Here is a 22149-nt window from a genome sequence, read left to right on the forward strand (position 1 = left end):
TTTTTTTCCTCCCCTGCTTCCCCTTTCGTTCTCTTTCCAGCTTCTCCTTTTCTTGGATCCTCGCCTGTCTCCTCCCACAGAACGAGAGAGAGAGAGAGAAAAAAAAAAGGTCACGTATGTTTGGAAAAATATGTAGGTCAGTGGAACATTCCCTGCACTTGTGCACAGGAGCCGGGGCGGGAGAGCTCCTCCGCAGCCCTCTCGCTGCCCACCGCCCCAGCCCGGCCCTCCCGGCGCCCACCGCGGGTAGGGGGGCGCCGAGCGCCGGGGTCCCTTTCCCCCTCCCTGACCCATTTTGAGCAACAACCTCGCGTTTGGGCTCTCCCCGGCCTCACCCCCCCACCCAGCTCCCCCCGCTCCCTGCCGGAGAAGGCGACGAGCGGCGGAGGAAGCCGGCGCGGGAGATCCTCTGCCGCCGGCTCCGCGGCTGCGCCCATGGGCGCGGGGCGCGGGGCGCGCCCCCGCAGCGCCGCCGGCTGAGGGCGCGGGGCGGTGGCCCGGCGGCGGGGGCAGGCGGCGATGAAGGGCCGGCGGAGAGGATGCCCCCGCCTCGCCCGCCGGGCTCCAACTTCGCGGAGAACTATCGGCCCCGCAGCCCCCGCGTCCGCCCTGCCTCTCCAGGCCGCGCGTCCAACTTAATGCCCCAGCGGGAGCCCCAGCCAGCAGCCCCCCCGGCCCCTGGCCTCCGCACCCCCCCGCAGCAGCCCGGGCTCCCGGCGGCCTCCCGGTGCCGGCGGAGCCCCTGGCCCCGGCGCGCGTGGGTCCCGCGGCGCCCGGGGCGGCGGCAGCGCGGCATGCGGCGGCCCCGCGCACCATGAGACAGGGCACCGGCACCGGCACCGGCGGCAGGCAGGAGGCGGGCAGCGTCCCCGGCTCCTCGTCGGCGAGGAAGAGTTTGCCGGCTCCCGAGGCCGGCCTCCTGCGCGGCTGGAGCAGCGGCGGCCGCTGCCGCAACGGCACCGGGAGGCACCGGAAAAGCGGCGGCATCCAGCTCGGCGGCACCGGCACCACCACCGGCGGCGATTCCCGCGCCCAGGTGGCCACCGCGGACAGCAGCAGCGGCGGCGGCGGCGGCGGCTGGGGCTTCCCCGCCGCGCTCCCGCAGCACCGGCACCCCAGGTAACGCGCGGCCGTGCGGCCCCGACCCTGCCTCCGTCCCGAGGGGCGCCCACCCCTGACACCGCCCCGGGGGCGCCCGCCCGGGGCACCCACGCGGGATGCTCGGCCACGCGTGACCCCCGGCGGCGGCGGCCGGGGTCAGCTCCGCGGGGGTGACGGACGCGCCCGGCGGTGCGGGGTGGCATCGGCTGTGCCGCGGGAAAGTTTCCGTGGGGAGCACGGTTATGTGCGGCGTGTCTGTCCCGGCCGAGCTGGCGGGGTCCGGCCGGGCGGACCCCTCCGGTTGGAAAAATAAGTTGCCCCCTAAGCAGTCCTCCTCCCCATCTCGTTTTGGTGTGGTTGGACGTCTCCTGACTTGGAGGGTTCATATAGGCTAGACTGGAACAGGGTTTGCGATGCGACCGGGCGGTGTTCGCTGAAGGAAAACTTCCAGTAAGACCCAGTGGGGTTTTTGAATGGGCGAAAGCTCTTGGGGGGAGCGGAGGTTGTGTCGTGTGCTGGGAGAGCCCTGCTGCTGCAGCAGCCCTGCGCAGAGCTCCCGCGTGTTTGCTCCCGTGTGTGGAACGGGGTAAACCTTAAATCCACGGCTGTACGGCAGCTCCGGATTCACACGGAGTTGTGCCGTGGTGTTTTCCTCTATGGTCACTGGCCTGATTTGTCAATTAACAGGCACGCTCATCCAGAAACTTTGCTCCGTGCTTCTTAGCTGTCTACAGGATGGCAGCTTACTTTCACTCAAGTGACTCAGAAATAATTAGCGGTTATAAGCGTTACAGCCAGCAGAGGAACTTGGATTTTTTCATGGCGCTAAACCTCCAGAAGGGCTGTAGAGATCTCTCAGATGGGGGCTGCCAACCTGAGCATTCAATTCAACAAGTGGTTGCCTCTTGAAGTGGAAAATTATCTCATTTACCCCAGTGAGAGATGTTAATGCACTAAACTGTGGGTTTAGTTTGTTTGGTGGTACTAAATAATTAGAGTTCACAGTGTCCAGACACAGCCAGCTCATCCACTGATCCACGTCTGATTCTGAGAGCTGTCAGCTGGTGGAGGGCCCAATCCTGCATACATTTCAGTAGATGAATCTGGACACAGGGTTGCTCTGCAGTGGTGGCCAGGAGTATTTGGAGAATGTGATTGCCAAACTGCACATTATTTCACTGGAGATGTGAAAATGAAGGTTTTCTAGGACTAGGTACGTGTCATCAGGGTGATTCCCCAAGCTGGCAACACTTCTGTGCCCTGCACCAAAGCCTGGAGACAGTAGGCTTGCCTAAATTAGTTTTCCCTCACAAATAAAGGTGCCTTCCTGCATGTTTGCAGGGTTGAATCCACAGACAATACTTTGCAGAATTGTGATATTTTTTTTGCCCAAATCTCTACCCTGAAGCATGCAAGAACCCTTGAAGGAGTTGTTTTGTTGGTTTTTGGGGTTTTTTGGGGGGGTTGGTTTTTTGGGTTTTTTTTGGGGGGTGGTTTGTTTTTTTGTTTGTTTGTTTGTTTTTTATCATAGGCAGCAATGTTGTCTACAGTTAAAATAAGCCAGTGCATTCTAGTACAATGCTCTGCTGTCAGTGCTTATGCGTTTGCTAAGCTTGAGCCTAGGCTAATATTTTCCAGGTGGAGAGTCTGCTGAAGACAGACTGTCTTTGGGAAGTTTCAGATTAAATGGTTTGGTTATTTCTGAGAACATGGTTAGAAGAGAACTTGTTCTTTGACCACGTATTTGATAAAGATGGTATAGGTATATATTCTGCATTAGGAGTCCTTGATCTATCTGTGAATCTGAATTTTTTCGCTATGCTAAGAAACAGTTTCTTTGAGACTTGAATTCTTGTGGCATCGTGTTTTGGAGCTGGGAAAAGATATTTGGCTTGGGATCAGTCTTGTAATGGGGGTGTGCCTTATATTGAGCCTCTGAGAATCTTCTAGAATTTCTCTCCAGTATCATAATACTCAGGGAGTGTGCTCTTGGGAGGGGAATTGTTGAGGGCTTGACCATTGCACTCACTCAAGATGCTCTCAGCAGAAAGCACGCTGAACATCCCAGCACTGTTAGGAGCTGAGCAACTGCTCCTCTGCGTGGGAAGGATGAAGGCACTCTAGTTGGTGGCTGATGGGCTGAGTGGACTTTCCCTCCAGTTATTCTTTCAAGGTGTTGCTTCTACAGGGAGCACAGGAAGGAGAATTGGTGACTTTCTCAACTGTGTCTTTGGTGGTAGAGTGTGTCTGGTGATGCCATGGAAGGGTGGAGGAGGAAACTGTTTAATTCACTTGCATGGTGACAAGAAATTGTGGGACTAGAACTGTCCCACTTCTGTGAAGAAGTACTGGTGATGGATACGTGAAGAAATTGAAGAGCAGAGAATTGAGACAAAGGGTTTGTGGGGTCATAGATGACAAATCTTGGGACAAAGGTGCAGGGAATTGTAGACAGAAGTGGTAAACCCAGGCCAAGAGAAGGAATGGTGGGAAGAAAGAAGTTGGCACTTGTTGTCTTACAGGGACAGGAGATCTGAGCATGCAAAAGCAGTGATTTCCAGTCTTTCGATAACCAGAGCATGGAACTATTACTTTTTCATCCTTCTCATTTTCCTCCCCATATTGCCTGCTGTGTGTTTCAGCCCCTGCCTCTGCTTCTTTGCCTCTCCCCTGGATTGGTAAATGTCATACAGTTAAAAATAACAGTCAAATATACATTTTATGTACATTTAATTGTTTTTCTTTCTATCTTAGATGAACTTAGGTAACTTTCATTTGTGTTTATAGTTTTGTATATAGGCTCTAGGGCAGATGCACTTGAATTGCAGATTTTGTAGAGGGGTCATTATCTGTATAAAAAAATAATTTTCCTGGATTTGGCTTAACTGTCTGTCGGTCCTTGATCTTAACAAAACTTCTTGAAAAGGTAGGCTGAGGCCATGCAAATATTCTAGCTAATATAATTCAGTCGGTAGTCTGCATCAGCTGATAGACTGATTTAATGAGTCTGACTACTGAAGTTTGAAAAGGAAACACCATGTAATAGCATTTAAGCAGAATGCATAGATGGTGGTGGATTTATATATGCAGTGCTGCTTTTGGTATTGCTGTTTTTGGGAGGGACTAACGCCATTGTGACATGCTATGGGACACAGAATATATACATATATATGTGTGTGTAAAACAGTATATTGCCAGCTGAATTCAAAAATACAAGAGCTGCAGGGCAGGAAAGGCAAGGGGGTGGGTGACAGGGGATGTGGGTCATGTAGGCTCATGCTCTGAATGAAGAGCCGAGAAGCTGCAGATGTGGTTCATTCTCTGCTCCTTGCATTTATCTTGTGGTGGCTTGGGGATGTTGGCAGATGAGGTTGAGAGATTTAGGGGAATGGCTTTCTTGGCCTCGTCCACATAAATTCGATGTACATTTTGGAGATAGAGGGATAAATACTGTGGTTTATGCTTCTCTTCCTGTCTCTCTTCCTCCTGAAGGCAAACCGTGAGGCACAGCAGATTGCAGCGAAACACTGGTTTTAATGACGCTTTGGTAAAGACACTTCTGTTCCTTTATCCAAGGACCATGGCAGAAAACAGTGTTTACTGCAGGCTGCCTGCTACGTTTGGGAGGAATAGTCTTACTCATCACCAATGCTAGTTTTAATCCTGCTCTGGTTTGAAAATCCACCTGGGACTTCAGAAAAATAAAGCTCTCACAAAACTTAGGTCACTGGTGAGTTTGGACCTTTGTTACCAGGAAATAGTATTGCCATACTATAACACCAGTATTATAGCACTCCATCTGCCTGCTGTTTCTTGTCCTCTCCTTTACCTGCAAGCACTTTGAGGCAATGCCATCTCTTTCTCCTGTGTCTTTGTGGCAGGTAGCATGCCTTGAGCATCAAGATACTCCAAAAATGACCATGAAAATGGTGGGAACAGGATGGTTATCTAACCTTCTCCTGCTTGGGCACAAGTCTGTGTAAAACAGCTGGGCTTCTGCTGGCCTGATTATGACAGAAGGTGTTTTTCAGCTGTTTTACTACCGTTCTTAGGGATCTGCATAGAATAGAAGGTTTCTAGCCAAGTGGAATGATGATATAGAAATAAAATCTAGAGGATGTGTATGTACATTTGAGATCAGAACTGAAATTTGAAAGTTCAGGTATGAAACCTCTCATTTCAAAATGTACAGGAAGTGCTGGCATGACAGAGTGTCATCTACTGGGACATTTCAATCACCCTTGGACAACTCAGAAAAAAAACCCCAAACAATGCAGTGTGCAGATATGAGTTAAAAACCAAAGGGAAATAGAACATTAAGATTGTTTTTAAAAGGATGGAACATAATAAAAAAGAATCCTTGTTATTTCACTATAGCAGCTGTAGTGTGCCATGTCTTCAGTGTCCTGTGCTGATTCCCCCACATCAGAGATGGATAATGGGGAGAAGGTTTGGAGGGATGTAGCAAAGGTAATCAGAGAAACAGAGTGACTCCTGTCTCAGGACTGACAATGCTGATAAAGTGATGCAACAAACATTCTGTAAAATTAAGCAAAGCATGGAGAAGGCAAACCCAGAATGACTGATCACAGCAACAGGAGCAGAGGGCACTGGGTGAAGCAGGCAGTTGCAGGAATGGAAGGAAAAGGAGATGGCTCTTCACATGGCGTGGTCAGACTGCTGAGCTCCTCACCGCAGGATGTGGATGCTGAGAGGTTACATCAGCTAATGAGGTGACTGGATGAGTTCATGGAAGAGAAATCCATCTAGGGCTATTAAATTTAAAACCACTGCCTCTGGCATAGGAAGTTTGGAGCTGCATATTTTGGAAGTTTGGTGAGTATCCTGAAGAAATACCACCACTGGTTTGCCTTGTTCTTGTACTTGCTCCTCAGCACCTGTGTCTGGCCATGGCTGAGAGGGGCTGCTCAACCAGGTGGTCTCCCTGTGTATGCTCTGCAAAAAAAGTGGGCAGAGCAGTATCTGGCCTCCCTCAGTTGTCAAGGCCAAGATGCTACTGGTGGCTTGTACTTTCCCTGCTCAGGGCTGGCCCCATTACAGCATATCTGCCATGGAACGGGCTGGTTGGGAAGGGCAGGATGAAGTGCCCCAAAGAAGAGTCAAGGCATGGTTCAGAATCCCAAAAAGCAGTGTACGCTGCATGAGCGCACTCCCTGGTGTCCTGTTGTGGAGCTGTGCAGTCATGGCGAGGATTATCTTCCTGGGTTCAAGTAGGTTCAGAAAGCAGTTCATTCAGGGAAGCAATCCCACCTGAAGGCATTGAATAACGAGATACAATGCCTGGCTGAAGAAGTCCCCGCAGGGAGACTGTAATACTGCTACATGCCTGCCCTGCTGACACAGGCTTCCCCAGCCTTCCCTGCTGCTTGGTGTCAGGGAGAGGATTTGGGCCTAGGTGGTCATCTTCCCTGACGAGGTGTTGCTGTAGTTAGAGTTTCATCTGTCTCTACAAGACCAGGCTTTGACATTCTGAACTGAGAATGAGAGGACTGGGAATTAAATTTCTTCAGCTGTCCACTGCATTTAAACTGTGGTTAAAACAAAAATATGGTGTTGACTGCTGTTTACTAAACCAGACAATTTGCTTAATCATCTGAAAGGCAGATTTTAAAACCATGGATTGCATTTATGACGGCTGTGCTAGACCAAAGTCTGTATTGCTGTTCACTTGAACAATGGTCAAAGCACAGTGTATTAAAACGCAGCCCACGCTGATGGTATTTTGCTGGCTTTTGGATGAGGTCTATTGCTGTTAAAACAACAAGTACCAATCCCAAACTCAGCAACGTCTGAAGTCCTTCTGATGATTTCTTAAAATTTTCATATGCTAACTGATATAGAAACTCCAATGCAGCACTTAATGGAGCTCACAACTGCCTAGCTGTATATTTTTGGGCTACCTTACGTAATAAAATGGCAGGCCCTTGCACTGCCTGCACAAACAAGGTTGCATAAGCAGCCTGGGGAAACAACCAGAGCTTCAAGAGCCCTCCTGAATCCTGCACGTCTTGTTTGATCTCATTTAACGTTATTAAATAAGCAATATTAACCTTTTCGTCTCTTTCCCCCCAAGTTATCTGAAGCCAGTGATACTGACTTAATTTCATGCGCAGACCTCACTTTTTAGAGAAGTCATCAAACCTTCCACTCAATTGAGCACCCTGGTGTCTGGGTAGCCTTGAATTTTCTGTAATCGGCACTCAATCTAGTTAAAAATAAAAAGACATTAAAAACAAAGCCTCGAACAGGAAAGTACTTGTTTTTTCACTCTCATTTCTAATTTGGTGACCATTCTTAAAGTTCATCGCTATGGTTTGTTCTATCCAGGGATAAACAATTTTTTATTCAAGCAACTTTGGGGTTTTTGTCCTTTAAAAACAGACAATACTATTCAACTACTGTGAAGAAAAATAGCACAAGAAAATTGTAATCAATTTTAACAGGCTTGCAGATGGCAATGAATTTCTTTAAGCATAATGTTAGCCCTGCAAACAGTAATAACTGAGTTTGATTATTTACTATCCTTCTATCATTGATAGGCAGACCAGACTGTTTTTCTCTTGATTCCCTCTGTTAGGTGTGTCAAATTTTTAAGCTGGAGAACAATTTTAATAAGGCAGCTTCCACCTGTAATCTCTAAATCAACAGGTGGATGTAACCGTGCAAAACTTGAGCATTCCTGGTTATCTGATTGAGTCAGCAGCTGAATAAATCTGAATTTGAACATGTCCTAGACTTATTGGTTTGGGTGGGACACCTCTCATTAATACTTCATGGGTGAATTGACGTATTTCCCATATGCATAAGAACGGTATGCTTGCAAAATCTAGTCAATAATAAATACTGTGTGCAACATGATCAGCTAGAGATAGGATATTTCTCTGTTATTTCTAATTCCCATACAAAATATCTGTCTCAGTGTCTTTATTGGTATGGATTTTACTTGTGGTATTTTGTCTGTTCCTGCTTTTGACATGCAAAACAGGAAAAGGTTTTAAATTGGAGGCTTTGCTTTAGACATACCCACATTCAGTTACATGACTAGTGAGGGTTCCTTTAGTTTATAATTTATAAAGGGGAGGAGAGACACATGATTTCTACGTGGACCATTAAGGCCACTATTTACTTAGGCAAAATCTTCATCCTGTTCATCAGATAAACAACGAGTTGTTATAATTTGCTTTATCTTCGGCTGTGAGGATGAGAAGAATATTTTATTCCCCAATGTACTTTTTTTATGCTTCTTTTTTCACATAGTAATACAGTATTTGGGAAAGATCGTTTCACATAAACACCCTAATCAAACAATAGTTCTGTAAAGCAGCTGGGTGCATTTCCAACAATTTCAGCAGGAGCAAAACTGATGAAAAATAAATAGGTCACTCACAGTCATTCCTGTATTTATATTTTTTTATAAGAAGGACTGAAGAATCTTCTTTGTTTCTGGGCTGTCACTGGAGTCGATGGAAGCTTTGCTGGAATAATTGTGCGCCTTTAATTTGATTGTGTGTAGAGTGGCACCAGTCTTTTTTTTCATCTTTTTTCTTTCTTTCCAGCACAAAGGACCTTATTGTCAGCTGATGCACACTGATGTTACTCAGCTCGTTGTAACAATTACATTTATACTGCCTGGCTTCTAACATCCATATTTATTCAAAAATGCATCATCTTTTTCAACAACAGAATATCTTGCTGTATCTTGCTGTTATTGAAGTATAAGAAATGAAGCTGCATTTGGTCCTGCTGTCCTCATTAAGGCAAAACTCCCACTGAAATCAAGGAGAGTTTGGCTGACAGATAATTACTGATTCAAGTTTCTGAAAGGACTAAACTTTCTGGGTTATATTTTTTTTATTATTTAATTTTAAATTTTTATATCACCTTGTATTCTAACTCTTACTTCTCCTTTTATATTTCTAATTTTGTATCTTTAGCTTCCTTTACTAGCATCTTTTTTTCTTTTTTACTTCTCTCAGGTCTTAGGATCTTCTACTTTCCACCTTGCCCTCCCCTCCTTTCTTCTCTCCTCTTACTGTCTCACACTCTCTTTCAGTCTGTTATTCTCACCTTCACTGACTACAGCACTGTAAAGAGTTGATATACATCATACATGTTTCCAGGAATTTCATTTACCTTTAGACCCCTTCTATGTACGGGTGCTTATTTTAAGGTACTTGCCTTAGGGCAAAGCAGCAGTGTGTAAGATTGGTGCTCCAGGCAGATATTTATTTGCACAATATTCGTCTCTGTAATCCTTCCTCTTCTTCTGGGTAGAATTGCCTCTGAAGTATTGATGCAGGGTTTCAGCAGTAAATTGAGTTTTGGACTGATAAAATAAATATTTGGCATAGTATTGCAGTCAGAAAAAAGCACTCACGGATTTTGAAGTCTGTGTAAAAGGGGTTTTGTTGAGGGTGACAAAACTGGAAATATCCAGAGAAACGGGTTTTATTCATAATTCTTCTACTGTGCAATGTTATGAGCTTAGACCACACACATAATGCTTTCTGTGCATCACTTCTCTGATCTGTAAACTAGGACAGCTTTACAGAGTATTGTAGGGTATGAACAATTCTGGGTGCCAGTCATAACCAGGTGTCAGACGGGGGCACAAAGCAGGGGGCTCTGGGATGCTAAATATGCCATTGACAGGAAGAGGAGCTACAGTAAGGGTTGTTTTGGGCATTGATCTACCTCCATGGTTAGGATCCATCAGGCAGTATCGCTGTCACTTCGCTTCCAGCTGTGCAACCCCTGATGGCTTTGGAGCTCTCCCTGGATGTCGTGGCTCCATTGGTGTCCTGCACAGTGGCTCAGTCCCCCCAACCCCGCTACCTCTTAATTGTTTGCATTTTTCAGATGGAAAACATTTGGAGAGTGCCAAGTATTGTTATTTTCGTGCAAGTCTGACTGAAAGTTGCGTTCTTTTTCAGAAGACCTAACTCATACTTGTGAAATAAATAGTAGGTGTATGGCTTCTTAATGTATAGCGTAGCATTTCAAGCTAAAGTTATCAGCTTACTGCTTCTCAGCATCTGGATCCCTGCAGACATTCTTCTTAAAGTAAAAGACATAACACTAAACTCGCTTATTTTCCCTTAAACACATTTTCTCATATGGGAATGATAAAATAATAATTTTTCACGGTGCCCAATTGCCTGTTATTCTGGCAAACCTAAAGTGAATCAAAAACTGCAGGCTATATATAGAGAGTAATGACAGTTAAAGAAGCATTTCTTCTTTGATGCAATTTCTGTTTGATTTTCTTAAAGCCCTCCTCTTCCAAAGACCTATTTCAGCCACATCTGAACAATAGATTTATTGTTGTCAACTGAATGAGAAATTTGATAAAGATAGCTTTTCTGTTTCCATTAAAAATAGATGATTTTGCCGAGGACTGAAGGATATAAGTTCAACTTTTAAGTTTGAATTTCACATTTCACTTGACCAGTCTATAATATATATTTTTTCGAAGTCCTAAATGGCATTAGACTTGGCATATTTCTCTGCATTTTTTTTCTCGCTGTATTTTTTCTCAGTGTGAAACTATTAGAGGGTCATTGCTCTGGTTAATGAAAGAGGGCTGACATTATTTTTAGGTTGTGTTTAAATATTCCTCTATGCAAATTTTCCCCTTTAATGAAAAAGTTTGAAGAGTGTAACAAAGAGACATCTTAAAAAAAATTTCTTTAACAGTGTTGAAAAAGGCAGGTTACATTCATTCAAAATCTATGATATCCGATGGTGCAAGGTGATGACGCATTTCAAATTTGCTACTCTATAATTAAGAGGAGATTCCATATAGTAGATGTAAGCATAAAAATTGGGTATGGCTCTTCATGACACTGCTGGTTTTGCTGCTGAATTCTTCAGTAGTTTTGTTAGCGTGTATAATCAGTTACGCTTGTGCTGATTTAATCAATTATTCTTGTGCACAAACAAACAGACACACACAAAACCCAGCTAATTTCAGACTGTCTTTGAAACATCAGAACTAGAGATTTCACTTACAATGAAAGAAAATATTATTTTCAAGCCTCTAGAATAATTTTAAAAATGGCAAAGATATATTTGGGAATTATCATAGTTTTGGGTACCAGCAGCTGTGTATCCTTATGCAAAAGTGGATTTGGCTGAAAGACCGATTCATAAATATTGTGTTTGAAGATTGCAGCAAGCTTTCCTATTTGCAAGAGATAATGTAAAATGTGCAACATTTTTTTCTTCACTCCAAGAAGTTTGAGTTTAAACAGCTTGGTCTCCCAAATCTAATGAATAATGGCCAACAAACAAAAGTATTCATGGCTTCTTGAATCAGGGGGGCTGGAGACCATTCTGTCTGTGGAAGCAGAAAGGTCAGTCTGCTGTGGTCAGTTTGAACACCCTCCTGCGTACTGCCAAGCTGTGAAGTGGCTTGTAGGTGGAAAATGCCAATAAATAACTTGACACTGGCATTCCATGACTTCATATCTTGTGGTCTGAGCTTCCAGGCAAGCAACAGCCTGCTCCCTAGCTGCACTGCTTGGAGAAACCAAGGGAGTTGGGGAAATGTCTCATTTTTCTGCTGGAAAACAAATCTATTTTTTTCCTTTTTTGTAGTCCTCCTCTGCCTTGATCTGCTGTTTGGGGAAGTGAGGGGTGTAGCGGGGGAGGTAAGACTTATCTTTGATCTGATGGCTCCTTTCGTTCTGGGCTGCTCTCCAGGAAAAACTTTTTCCCCCTTTGGGACACAGCACTTTTCATGGCAGAGGCTCGGCAAACAGGAATGCTGCAGAAGATCCTGAGTTTGCCTGACATGCATTTGACATTTTAGCACAAATTCAGCAGAGCAGCTTTATTCAGGTAAACACTTAAGCACATGCTTTTCATTACTCAGAATTTCATCTGAGTTTCTTTGCTGAATATGGAAAGACTTAAGTACATATTTAGGGGCTGAATAGGTCTCCAGTCTGACTCACGTATAGAGCAGCGAGGATGGGTTGGATGGAAAGGGAGCAGTCATCGTGGTAGTACGGCAGCTGTGAAGTAAGATGCGCTGTCTGAAAATCAGCATGCTACAAAAGGGGCCTTGTTCTTATGGGAGGCTGCTTTTTGTCTGTATGTAGTCTCAAGAAGAGAAGCAAGCCTGAGCTTTCTGCTTTCATCTACCCATTCGTTCCTGTTTCTCCTTTTTTTGAATTACTCTGCATATGGCTTGGATGATGTGAAGTAGGTTTATAATTAGATGTTTTATGGTTGCTCTGCAACCTCATGTTTGTCTGTTTTAAGATTCACCCATCTGGCACCCCAAGAAGAGGACAGTGTTCTTTTGCAGAGTACTTTTGGCTATCTGCATGTAAAGACGGTGCTGTATGCTAAGTCCTTCTCACGTCGCATCAGCCACAGAAGGTTTCTGAAATTTATTAAGTATTTATCAGCAGTGAACACATACCCCAACCTTTTGGTTCTTTCTTGCTACTTCATTCATGAAAAATGTTTGTTCACAGTTTTGTGTGCAAAACTTAAACTGACTCAGGCACTGATGTAACCCTACTTGCTTCTTTTGAGGATCTGAATTATGAATCTAGATTAATGTTTTGCAACACAGGGAAGGAAGGAGAAAGGCACTGCAGAGAGAGCTCAGAAATGGTTCTGCAGGAAGGTTGTTTTGGTGAGCCAGATCTTGTCTGTTCTAACACATCTTTGCTGGTGCTAGCCCGTGTAAGGGCACAGTGGTAACTTCCTCTAACAGATGTGTGTTGTGTGCAGGTTCCTTGCTGGCGAAACTAAACTCTTTCCCTGAGTAGGATGAGCAATCCCAGCAAAAAAAAAATGTTTCAGGGGAGTATAGTAAAGTTGGCAGAAAGATGTTTCCAATATAGGGCTCATTGAAGGTTCTTTCACATTCCTCACTGACAGTGTCCCCCAAAATTTGAAATACAGACTACACCTGAATATAATGTGGATAATTGGTTCCAGAACCTCACCGAATGAATAACCTTAATTGTTGCATTCCTTCTTGCACTTTGACTTGAGCATGACTACAGTGGAAGTCACATTTTTTGGGGTATTATAATGTAGGAAGTGTCTCACTTCAGGCCAGCCCTTTCTTTTGCATTTTATTCTGGAGTTAATAATGTTTTAGATGTTTCTTCTTAATCTTGTTTCCTAGCTAGTTTGCAGGTTTCTTTTGGAGGAGTATATTTGATGTGAATCTCCTCTCACTTTGCCAGAGCATGACACCTCTTGCAAACCATTGTCTTAAAGAACAAAGCAGTAACTGGGAGTCACAAGATGTTTCTGGCATGAACTCAGGCAGCACTGCCCATATAGCGTATTTTTCCATTTAAGACTGATTTCCTATTCCTTCCTCGAATCTTACCCATTTTGGCTTAAACCATAATTGCAAGACTGCTTTAATCCATTGTATTTAATTTGCATGGAAGGGTTGTGGTGAAGGGAGGGCTATAGGTGTGTATTTTCTGGGAAACTGCTAGAAACCTCCCTGATGTCTGACAGAGCCGATGCCAAGTTGCTCCAAGACAGAACTGCTGCTGGCCAAGGCCAAACCAGTCAGCAAAGGTACTAATGATTTTGGGATAACAAATGTAAGAAGGGGAAAAAACGGTATGGGCAGGAGTAATTGCAGCCAGAGAAGAGAGGAATGAAAATAAAGGAGGGAAACAGCTCTGCAGACACCAAGGGCAGTGAAGAAGGAGGGGGAGAAGGTGATTCAGAAGCTGAGATGCCCCCGCAGGCTGTGCTGAAGACCATGGTGAGGCAGCTGTTCCCCTGCAGCTCATGGAGGTCCACAGGGAGCAGATAGCCACCTGCAGCCTCTGGAGGACCCCCTGTCACAGCAGGTGGATGCCCAAAAGAGGCTGTGACCTCATGGGAAGCCCACGCAGGAACAGGTTTCTGGCAGGACCTGTAGACCCATGGAGAGAGGAGCCCACGGTAGAGCAGGTTTGCTGGCAGGACTTGTGGGTCTGTGGGGGACTCACACTGGAGCAGTCTGTTCCTGAAGGACTGCACCCTGTGGAAAGGGATCCATGCTGGAGCAATCAGTGAAGAACTGTAGTCCATGGGCAGGGCTCTGGTTGGAGTCTTTCATGAACTGTCTGACGGGAGGGACCCCACACTGGATGAGGGGAGAGACTCCTTTCCCTGAGGGGGAAGCAGTGGCAGAGACAACACGTGATGAACTGGCTGCAGCTCCCATTCCCTGTCTCCCCATGCCACTAGTGGGAAGGAGGTAGAGAATCAGAAATAAAGTTAAGCGTGGGAAGGAGTAAGGGGTGGCAGGCAAGTGTTGTTAATATTTGTTTTACTTCTTATGATCTTACTCTGATTTCAATAGTAATAAATTAAAATAATTTCCCCAAGGTAAGTCTGTTTTGCCCCTGAAAGTAACTTGTGGGTGATCTCCAGTCTCTCTCCTCATCTTTAACTCATGAACCTTTTGTTACATTTTTCTGTCCACTATCCAGCTGAGCAAGGGAGCAATAGAGCAGCTTTGGTGGGCATGTGGCGTCCAGCCAGGGTCAAACCACCACGTCCATGTATGTCTCTGCTGCTACTGCAAAGGATGATGCTGTGTTATTCCCAACTCTTGACACCAGAAAGCTGATCTTGCTGATATTTAATCTTTTCTTTATGTGGATAGGTTAGTTTTCAGCTGTTGCATTTTCCTAAGCTGGGTCACTGTGCAGCCACGAAAGTTGCAGAGGTGGGAGGAAGACAAAGGATCTCGTTTGGAACCAGTGTGGGTTTAAGCCACTTTAGAGTAACTGCTAAACTTTTTACATTTCTGGATGTGAGGACAAGTGGGGCTTGAGGGGAGCTGCTGAATGAAGAAATGGAGGCAAGGCTGAGACTGACTTAAGGTTTTGTACAGGTCAGGCAAGGGCATGATTTACTGAGATGAAAAATGGACCAGCAGGAGTGGGAACAGTGAGCATGGATGGACTTGAAAATGATGACCAGGAGGAGAAGGAACATGGACAAGGAGTAAGGGAGGCAAGGGAATTTCAGCTGTAATCCATGGCAGTGAGAAAAAAGAGGAGATGGAAAAGAAGAAGCCCTTAGTACAAGCTTGGCTAAGGAGGGGGTGGTGTGATCTGCTGGAAAGAGTGTGTCATGAAGGGAGAAAGCATGGAGCCGAATCTGGAAGAGGGAGATCCGGTGGCAACATGAGAGAAAGAGGTTGGAGGACAAGAGTCTTTGGACTGAGAAAAGTCTGAAAGTGGGTTTCTTAGGAAGTACCTGGGACTTGGACAGCCAGAAGTAGAGATGAGCATGTGCTCATCTAGCAGTGTATAACTGGACTGAGGAGGAGTCTGAGGTACAGAAGGAGGCATCAAGTTGATGGTCAGGGAGGACAGGCAGGAAAAGCTGGCCCATGTGGGCATCTGGGATGGCACATCCCAGTGCTGCCAAACTTGGTGCTCCTCTGCTACCTCAAAGCCCAGCAGGAGGGCCCAGCAGGAGGGCATCTTATCCCTACCTCTTACTGCAGCCCTTTGTCCCTACCTACAGCAGGACCTTGTGACCACACCAGCTGATGTAGCTTGCTAGCTGAAGTGAGCGGAAGGCTGCTGGTATATTGGAAATATCACAACAGTGCCAAATAATGAGGTTTTCCATTTTTTTACGGACCTAGCAAAATCACACACTCACAGAAGCTGCCTTGAATGCTAACTGCTATGGATGCAAAGCTGAGCGCTCAGAAATTAGGAAACAGTATAATTAAGTCTGCCTGTGTGATTTTGATTTACTCCCTTCGTGTATGTTCATTATTATGTAGTATTTAGTGATTTGGCAATCACACTATAATCAAATATATTTTTTTTGTTGTTGCTGGTCACTTTAAGTCAGTCAATTCACTGGCAGTTCACAATCAGTTCACGCAGTCACTTCACAACTACTGGCATAGGCTGGGATGGGCAGGGGAAGGATGTGACCACTTTTGTGCCAGCAATGCTAGCTTAGCCTGGCCCAAACCAGCACTCAAATAACAACATTGTTCTCCATGTAATTGGGTAAAAGCTTCAGCTTTATTAAACGTTGGCAAATTCAGGCAGATTTTTAAATGAGGGTATCCTTGTTGCAAAGAGCACACACACCTGCAAAGCAAAGACTAGCTTTTCTCATGAATATATCATCTCTGCTTCTTAACTCTTCTGGCTGAAAATAGGAATGATCAAAATTCCCAGGCAGACACCAGACTGCAGAGTTTCAACCCAAGTGGTTTAATCATGGAGATGTTCTGTATAATCAAGGTTCTTGAAACTGAAAGAATGAGGCAAGGCTTCCTGGTATGTGCTGTCCTCAGACTGCTCCCTAGAAAAGGCAGAAGCTGAGAGAGCTCCAGTGAGGCTAGTTCTATATAAAATCCGTATTTCCTGCAAACTTTCTTGTTTGTTTTCAGGTGTTTCTGCTGCTAGAAAACAAAGGGTTTGGTATGTTTAAATCATCTGGAGATTTTAAATTATACATTTTATCTGGTTTAAAGAGATTAATAAATATTTTTTCTTACTAATAAGTACTAATTTTGATTACTACCTTGGTGATAAAATTTCATTTTAAAGAACTGTGCACCATTTTTGTATCTTAAAAATATCAGTTTCTCAAGCTCGGAATTATATAAAGCTTTAACAGTTCTCCTTTCTAATACAAATTATTTCAAGATTGTCAGTATGTAACCAAACTCTTGAGATCAAACAGACTTTCTAATTAGTTTTTTGATCTTCTAATTACATCTTTTAGAAGCAGATTGACAGGCATTAATGACAGTTTTAATGTATATTTATAATTTATCTACAAAACCTTGTGTAGATGGACTTTCATTGTCTGTTTGGATCCTGCTTAAGCTAATGAAACACAGTCTTTAAGAATCTTGCATTTTCTTGCTTGCTGAGCTAGAATTGCATGTGCTGTTTTGTAGTATACCTTTGATTCAAGAAGGTATTAAAAGTTGGGCTTAAGTTTGAAGTTATTTTTATTGTTAAAGTGACTTGATTACCCTCATGCATCAATGTCTCCAGGAGAGTAATAGGGCTTGTTTCTATCATATATTTACACTCCAAGCCTATATGTATGCAAAATTGTATCCTTTAGTTGTGAGCGCTTTAAGAACAAAGCTTTACACATTTCCTTTCTGCTGTGCAAGGCTGGAAAACTCTGGAAAGTAGAATAATGTAAACAGTGAGAATAAAAACCTTTGTGATATCCATGTCACATCCCGTCAGATTGATGCATTAACTTGCCAGATTACAGGTTTCAGTCAGCAAAAAGCAAAGCAAAGTGGTGAATAAAAGTTTGACCTGGTTTTCCATATAATTAAAATAGTCAGTAGATTTAAACTGATGGAAGGCAGTGGACTTGGCTACAGAATTGAAAGCAAATAACTTTCCTGTTAGATAGCTCTTCAGGAGAGAGTAAGTCTTTCATTTATCTTGGTATTTGAAGACCAAAATCTCACCCATGGACTTCTGAGGGTTCCAGTTACCATCTGTAGTCCATCTATAATGGCTGCAATAAAAACATTGTTGTCATGGTAATACAGTGATCAAAGGCTGAGGGAAAAACTCTAGCTTTTCTATGGTTCATAGTGTGAGATGAAAGGAAGACTTGACAAGAAATAAGATTGATTATTTTATTTTTTTTGTTTTTTTCCTCTGGACTCACTTCAGCAGGTCCATGTCCTTTATATGGTGGGGGTTCCAGAGCTGAGGTTATTATTCCAGAGCACAGTAGAGGAACATAATTACCTCCTTTGACCTGCTAGTCACACTTCTTCTGGTGCAGCCTGGGATATAGTGGCTTTCAGGGCAGTGAGCACACAAGTCCTTGTCCTCAGGGCTGCTCTGAATCCATTCTCTGCCCAGCCTATGTTTGTGTTTGGGATTGCTTGACCTTGGTGCAGGACCTTGCACATAGCCTTGTTGAACTTGAGCACAAAGACATTGTGCCAGGGAGACACTTTGCACGAGCCCAGGTGGATGATGTCCATTGTTCTTCCCTCATCCACCACTGCTGTAACACTCTTGTAGAAGGCGACCAAATTTATAAGGCACAATTTGCCTTTAGTGAAACCATGTTGGCTTGTCAACAGTCACCTCCTTACTTTCCATGTGCCTTAGCATAGTGAGACTGACTGGCCTGTAGTGCCCTGAGTTTTCCTTTCTTTTTAAAACATGGGAACCTTCCCAGAAAAATATTCTGAATTTCAATTTAAAACTAACCTATTTCAATTTAATAGTGTAATCTTGCATGGTTGTTGGTATTGTTGGTGCTCAGAATAATGCTGTCATTTTTGCCTGGGAAAGGCAATAGTCTTCTTCCACAATTCAATTTCTAGTTTTTATGGCAATATTGACACAAATGGGCCCAATTGAATCATAGAATCATCGAATCATCAAGGTTGGAAGTGACCTACAAGATCACTGAGTCCAGTTGCTCACCTGGCACTATCACTGCAACCCGTAAACCACTAACCCACATCACCCAACATCCACACACCTGATAGACACCTCCGGTGATGGTGACTCTACCACCTCCCTGGGCAACCAATTCCAATGTCTGACATCACAAACAGTGAAATTTTTTAATATCTAATCTGAATCTCCCCTGTGTCAGTCTAAGACTGTTTCCTCAGGTCCTCTCACTGAAGGCACAGTAGGAGAGATCGGCCCACACCTCACCACAAACTCCTTTCAGGCCATTGTAGAGACCAGTGAGGTTCCTCCTGAGCCTCCTCTTCTTGGGCCTAAACAACCCCAAATTGGGCCTCCCTGCAAGGCCATGCAGGGAAGTTGCTGTGGTCAGCTGAGGGGATTCATAATGAAGTCTACTGACGCCTGAAAGACGAGGTTTCACAACAGACTACAACTTATTTAAGTCCACTCTGCCACCACAAGTGCACTTTCGTGGTGGAAGACCAGTCCCATGTACAAATCCCAGATTTCCTTCCCCTGTTCCCTGCTCCTAGCTGTGCACTTCTGCCAGTTGCCTTTGCTGTCCTTCCTAATGAGGCTTCTGCAGAAGTCCTGTCAGCTTTCTCTGTCAGAAAATAAAAGAAAAAAGTAAAGGATGGCTGTGGTTTTTTGCCAAAGTACAAAATTTAGCTAGCTCACTGAAGGAACCATGCACCAGCAGTAAAGATAAGCAGTGCAGGAGAAGCCGGACGATCAACCACGTCTGTTTGGTGGCCATAAGCCAACTTGGCTGGCCCACCCTTCATGGCTTTGAGCATTCAAGATGTAGAGCCTGAACTGCCTGCTCACCAAGCAGGCAAAATGCATGTCCCCAAGGAAGTACAGGATAAAAGGGAGGCTTGAAATCCTACCTCCTTCTGCTGCTTCAGTGCCTTAGTGAGGGCTGTGCTTAGGGCCATCTGTAAGGCAGGAATTTAAAGCCACAGTCCCTTATGCATTTATGCAACAAATCTTCCCCTCTGGGTTATTAGTCCTAAAGAGTATTACCCAGCTGAGATCACTTCAGAGGAATCGTCTCCTTTGCCAGAATGCTCACAGTGTGTTTCTAGCCCTAGTCCAATATTACTTGCTCACAGTGAATACCTTATTATTCCAAAGCAGTGTCCTTCACTTCAGTGATGTAGCTTAATGGGGTATGCCCATAAATCCAAATAGATCAAGCTGTGCAAGCTTTAGTCCTAGTGAAAGGGGATGACTCACCTGATGAAGTGCTCACTAGTCAAAGCAAAAGCCACACAAAGGAAATCTGAAGTGTCAAAGAAGTCTTTTGTCAACAGGGACAGATTCTTACCTCCTTAATCACAGTGAGTGCATCTTACAAGTAGTTCCATGAACGAACTGAAACTACTTGTAGAGTAATAAAGTTGCTCTCATAGGAGAAAGGTCACTGAATTCCAGCTCTAGGTCATTAAACTTATGTTAAAGTCTCAGTCCATTTCGTTGGTGTCTCACACCTAATGTTCTGTGACAACCCTTTAATACACAAGAAAACAGCTTAATCTGAGAGTGCCCTCCTGGCATGTTATAAATTTCATCAGTATTGATGAGACCATTGAAATTCCGATTACAATAAAAGATGTGAAATGTCACACAGCATGGTGATGATCAAGTGCTGAGCACTCTCCTAGCTTACTTCCTGGACACTAGACAGCCCATTGCCCAAAGCCCTGAGATAAAGGCATAAATATGGAGGGAAATGCAAGCACAAGGGGAAATGCAAAGGAAAAAGTGCAAATATGAAAATAATAAATTGAAATTTAGCTTCCGTAGAGCTTGATTGTCTGAATGGAATTGCTGAGAATGTAGCAACCTCCATGCAGGACTGAGGCAGCTGTCATTGGGTTTTTTAAAAACATAAGCTGTACAAAAAACTGAGTGCATGTGAGCCATCATTCATAAAATCTGTATAAACACTGTGACTACTAATCTGGAGCCATTGCTGGATTTTTAAGAAAATCCTTCCCAGAAAAGGACTGGTGACCTTAATATCATTTTATTCAATAGTTAGTATGTCAAAAAACAATTTAACTTTGCTGACCTAAATGATAAGGAAGTACTTGTATTGCAGATATTAATTGCCTCCTGCAGTTTTCAACATAAACAATGTAAATAGAAAAGTAGTTGTCTGAGTAAGGACTTTATGATACGCCACAGAGGAATTAAAACTCCAGGAAAGGAAACGGAAAAATCTAGAAAATGTAGGAACTACAATTTAATAGCATGTTTAAAACATACACTTATTTTAGAGCATGGGCTCAACATCTTCCTTTACTGGGTTTTTAAGATGTACAAGTAAGAACCAGATGATGCACATTACTAAATCACAAAGCAAAGATCGATAAACATATCTGCAAAACTTGCATTTTTCTTGGACTCCAGCCTGGATATAAAAAAAAAAAAAAAAAAAAAAAAAAAGAATTAAAATAGGACAAGGAAATTAAAGTATTAAATGCACTTTTTAACCTCCAAATAGACTGTAAATCAACCTTATAGTTTTCATCAGTCTTCAGGCAGCACTTAGGAGTATAGAATATAAAGCATCTAAAGGAAAGACCATTACATCTGAGTAGCACTTACTGTTCTCATTTGTACTGTATACTGTAAATATACAGCTGTAGAATGCTAATGCTCTTTGATTAGATTTTTAAAACCCAAGAAATACTGAAGTCAAAGGGACATGCTGAGTCTGACAGTCTGATAGTTTTTTCAGAATGAACTCAAAGTGATTTCAGAGACTCCTAACCCCTGAATTGGCACCTTGTGCTTTCGCACTTCTGCTCCTGAGTGTTTAATACATTATCTTTCTCCCTATGTCTGATAGGGCTGTGCAAGCAGAGGACAATGCCAGGCCACATGTCTGATAGCATAGTGAAATAAAGGGTTATTGCATAAACAAATTTAAGTTGGTTTTTTGGGATTCTTTGGGGTTTTTTTTAAAGACAAAGATTTCTTTCTTTTCCTTCAGATCATAGAATCATAGAATAGTTTCCATAAGCAGTGACACCTTCCTCCAGACCAGGTTGCTCAAAGCCCCATTCTCCTGGCCTTGAACATTGCCAAGGGATGGGGCATCCACAGCTTCTCTGAACAACCTGTTCCAGTGTCTCACCACCCTCACAGCAAAGAATTTCTAATGAACATCTGGTCCAAACCTACCCTCTTTCAGTTTAAAGCCATTCCTACTTATCCCATCACTCCATGCCTGTGTGAAAAGTCCCATGCAGCTCTCTTGTCAGCCCCCTTCAGATCCTAGTAAGCTACAAGGTTTCCCTGAAGCCTTTTTTCCAAGCTCAACAATCCCAGCTCAGTCAGCCTGTTTTCATTGGAGAGGTTTGGAATGATCCAGCCCTATGATCTTCTGGACTCACTCCAGCAGGTCCACATCCATCTTATGTTGGGGGCCCCAGAGCATTCCCCTCTGGTGTGGTGTCACCAGAGGGGAGTAGAAGGAGAGAATCACCTCCCTCAACCTGCTGTTTAGAGATGGTTGTCCTTGTACATTTTGCTGCCTCTCCCTTACTGCTTTGTTACTCCGTACAGGATTTTGTCC

General features: G+C 44.1%; 1 protein-coding gene across 5 annotated transcripts in view; it reads left to right on the forward strand.

The window, feature by feature from the left end:
- Window positions 1–519: 519 nt before the first annotated feature.
- NPAS2 (neuronal PAS domain protein 2) overlaps window positions 520–22149 on the forward strand; it is a 104271-nt gene continuing 82641 nt past the window's right edge. For all 5 annotated transcript variants that reach the window (XM_066176595.1, XM_066176598.1, XM_066176599.1 and 2 more), the window contains exon 1: window positions 520–1119. In XM_066176595.1, the coding sequence (XP_066032692.1) occupies window positions 815–1119 (305 nt within the window). In that variant the 5' untranslated portion in view covers window positions 520–814. The remainder of the gene's footprint in view (window positions 1120–22149) is intronic.

Source organism: Chamaea fasciata, unplaced genomic scaffold (genome assembly GCF_029207755.1).
Source record: "Chamaea fasciata isolate MVZ Bird 193981 ecotype frontalis unplaced genomic scaffold, bChaFas1.0.hap1 SCAF_2, whole genome shotgun sequence".
Taxonomy (NCBI): Eukaryota; Metazoa; Chordata; class Aves; order Passeriformes; family Sylviidae; genus Chamaea; species Chamaea fasciata.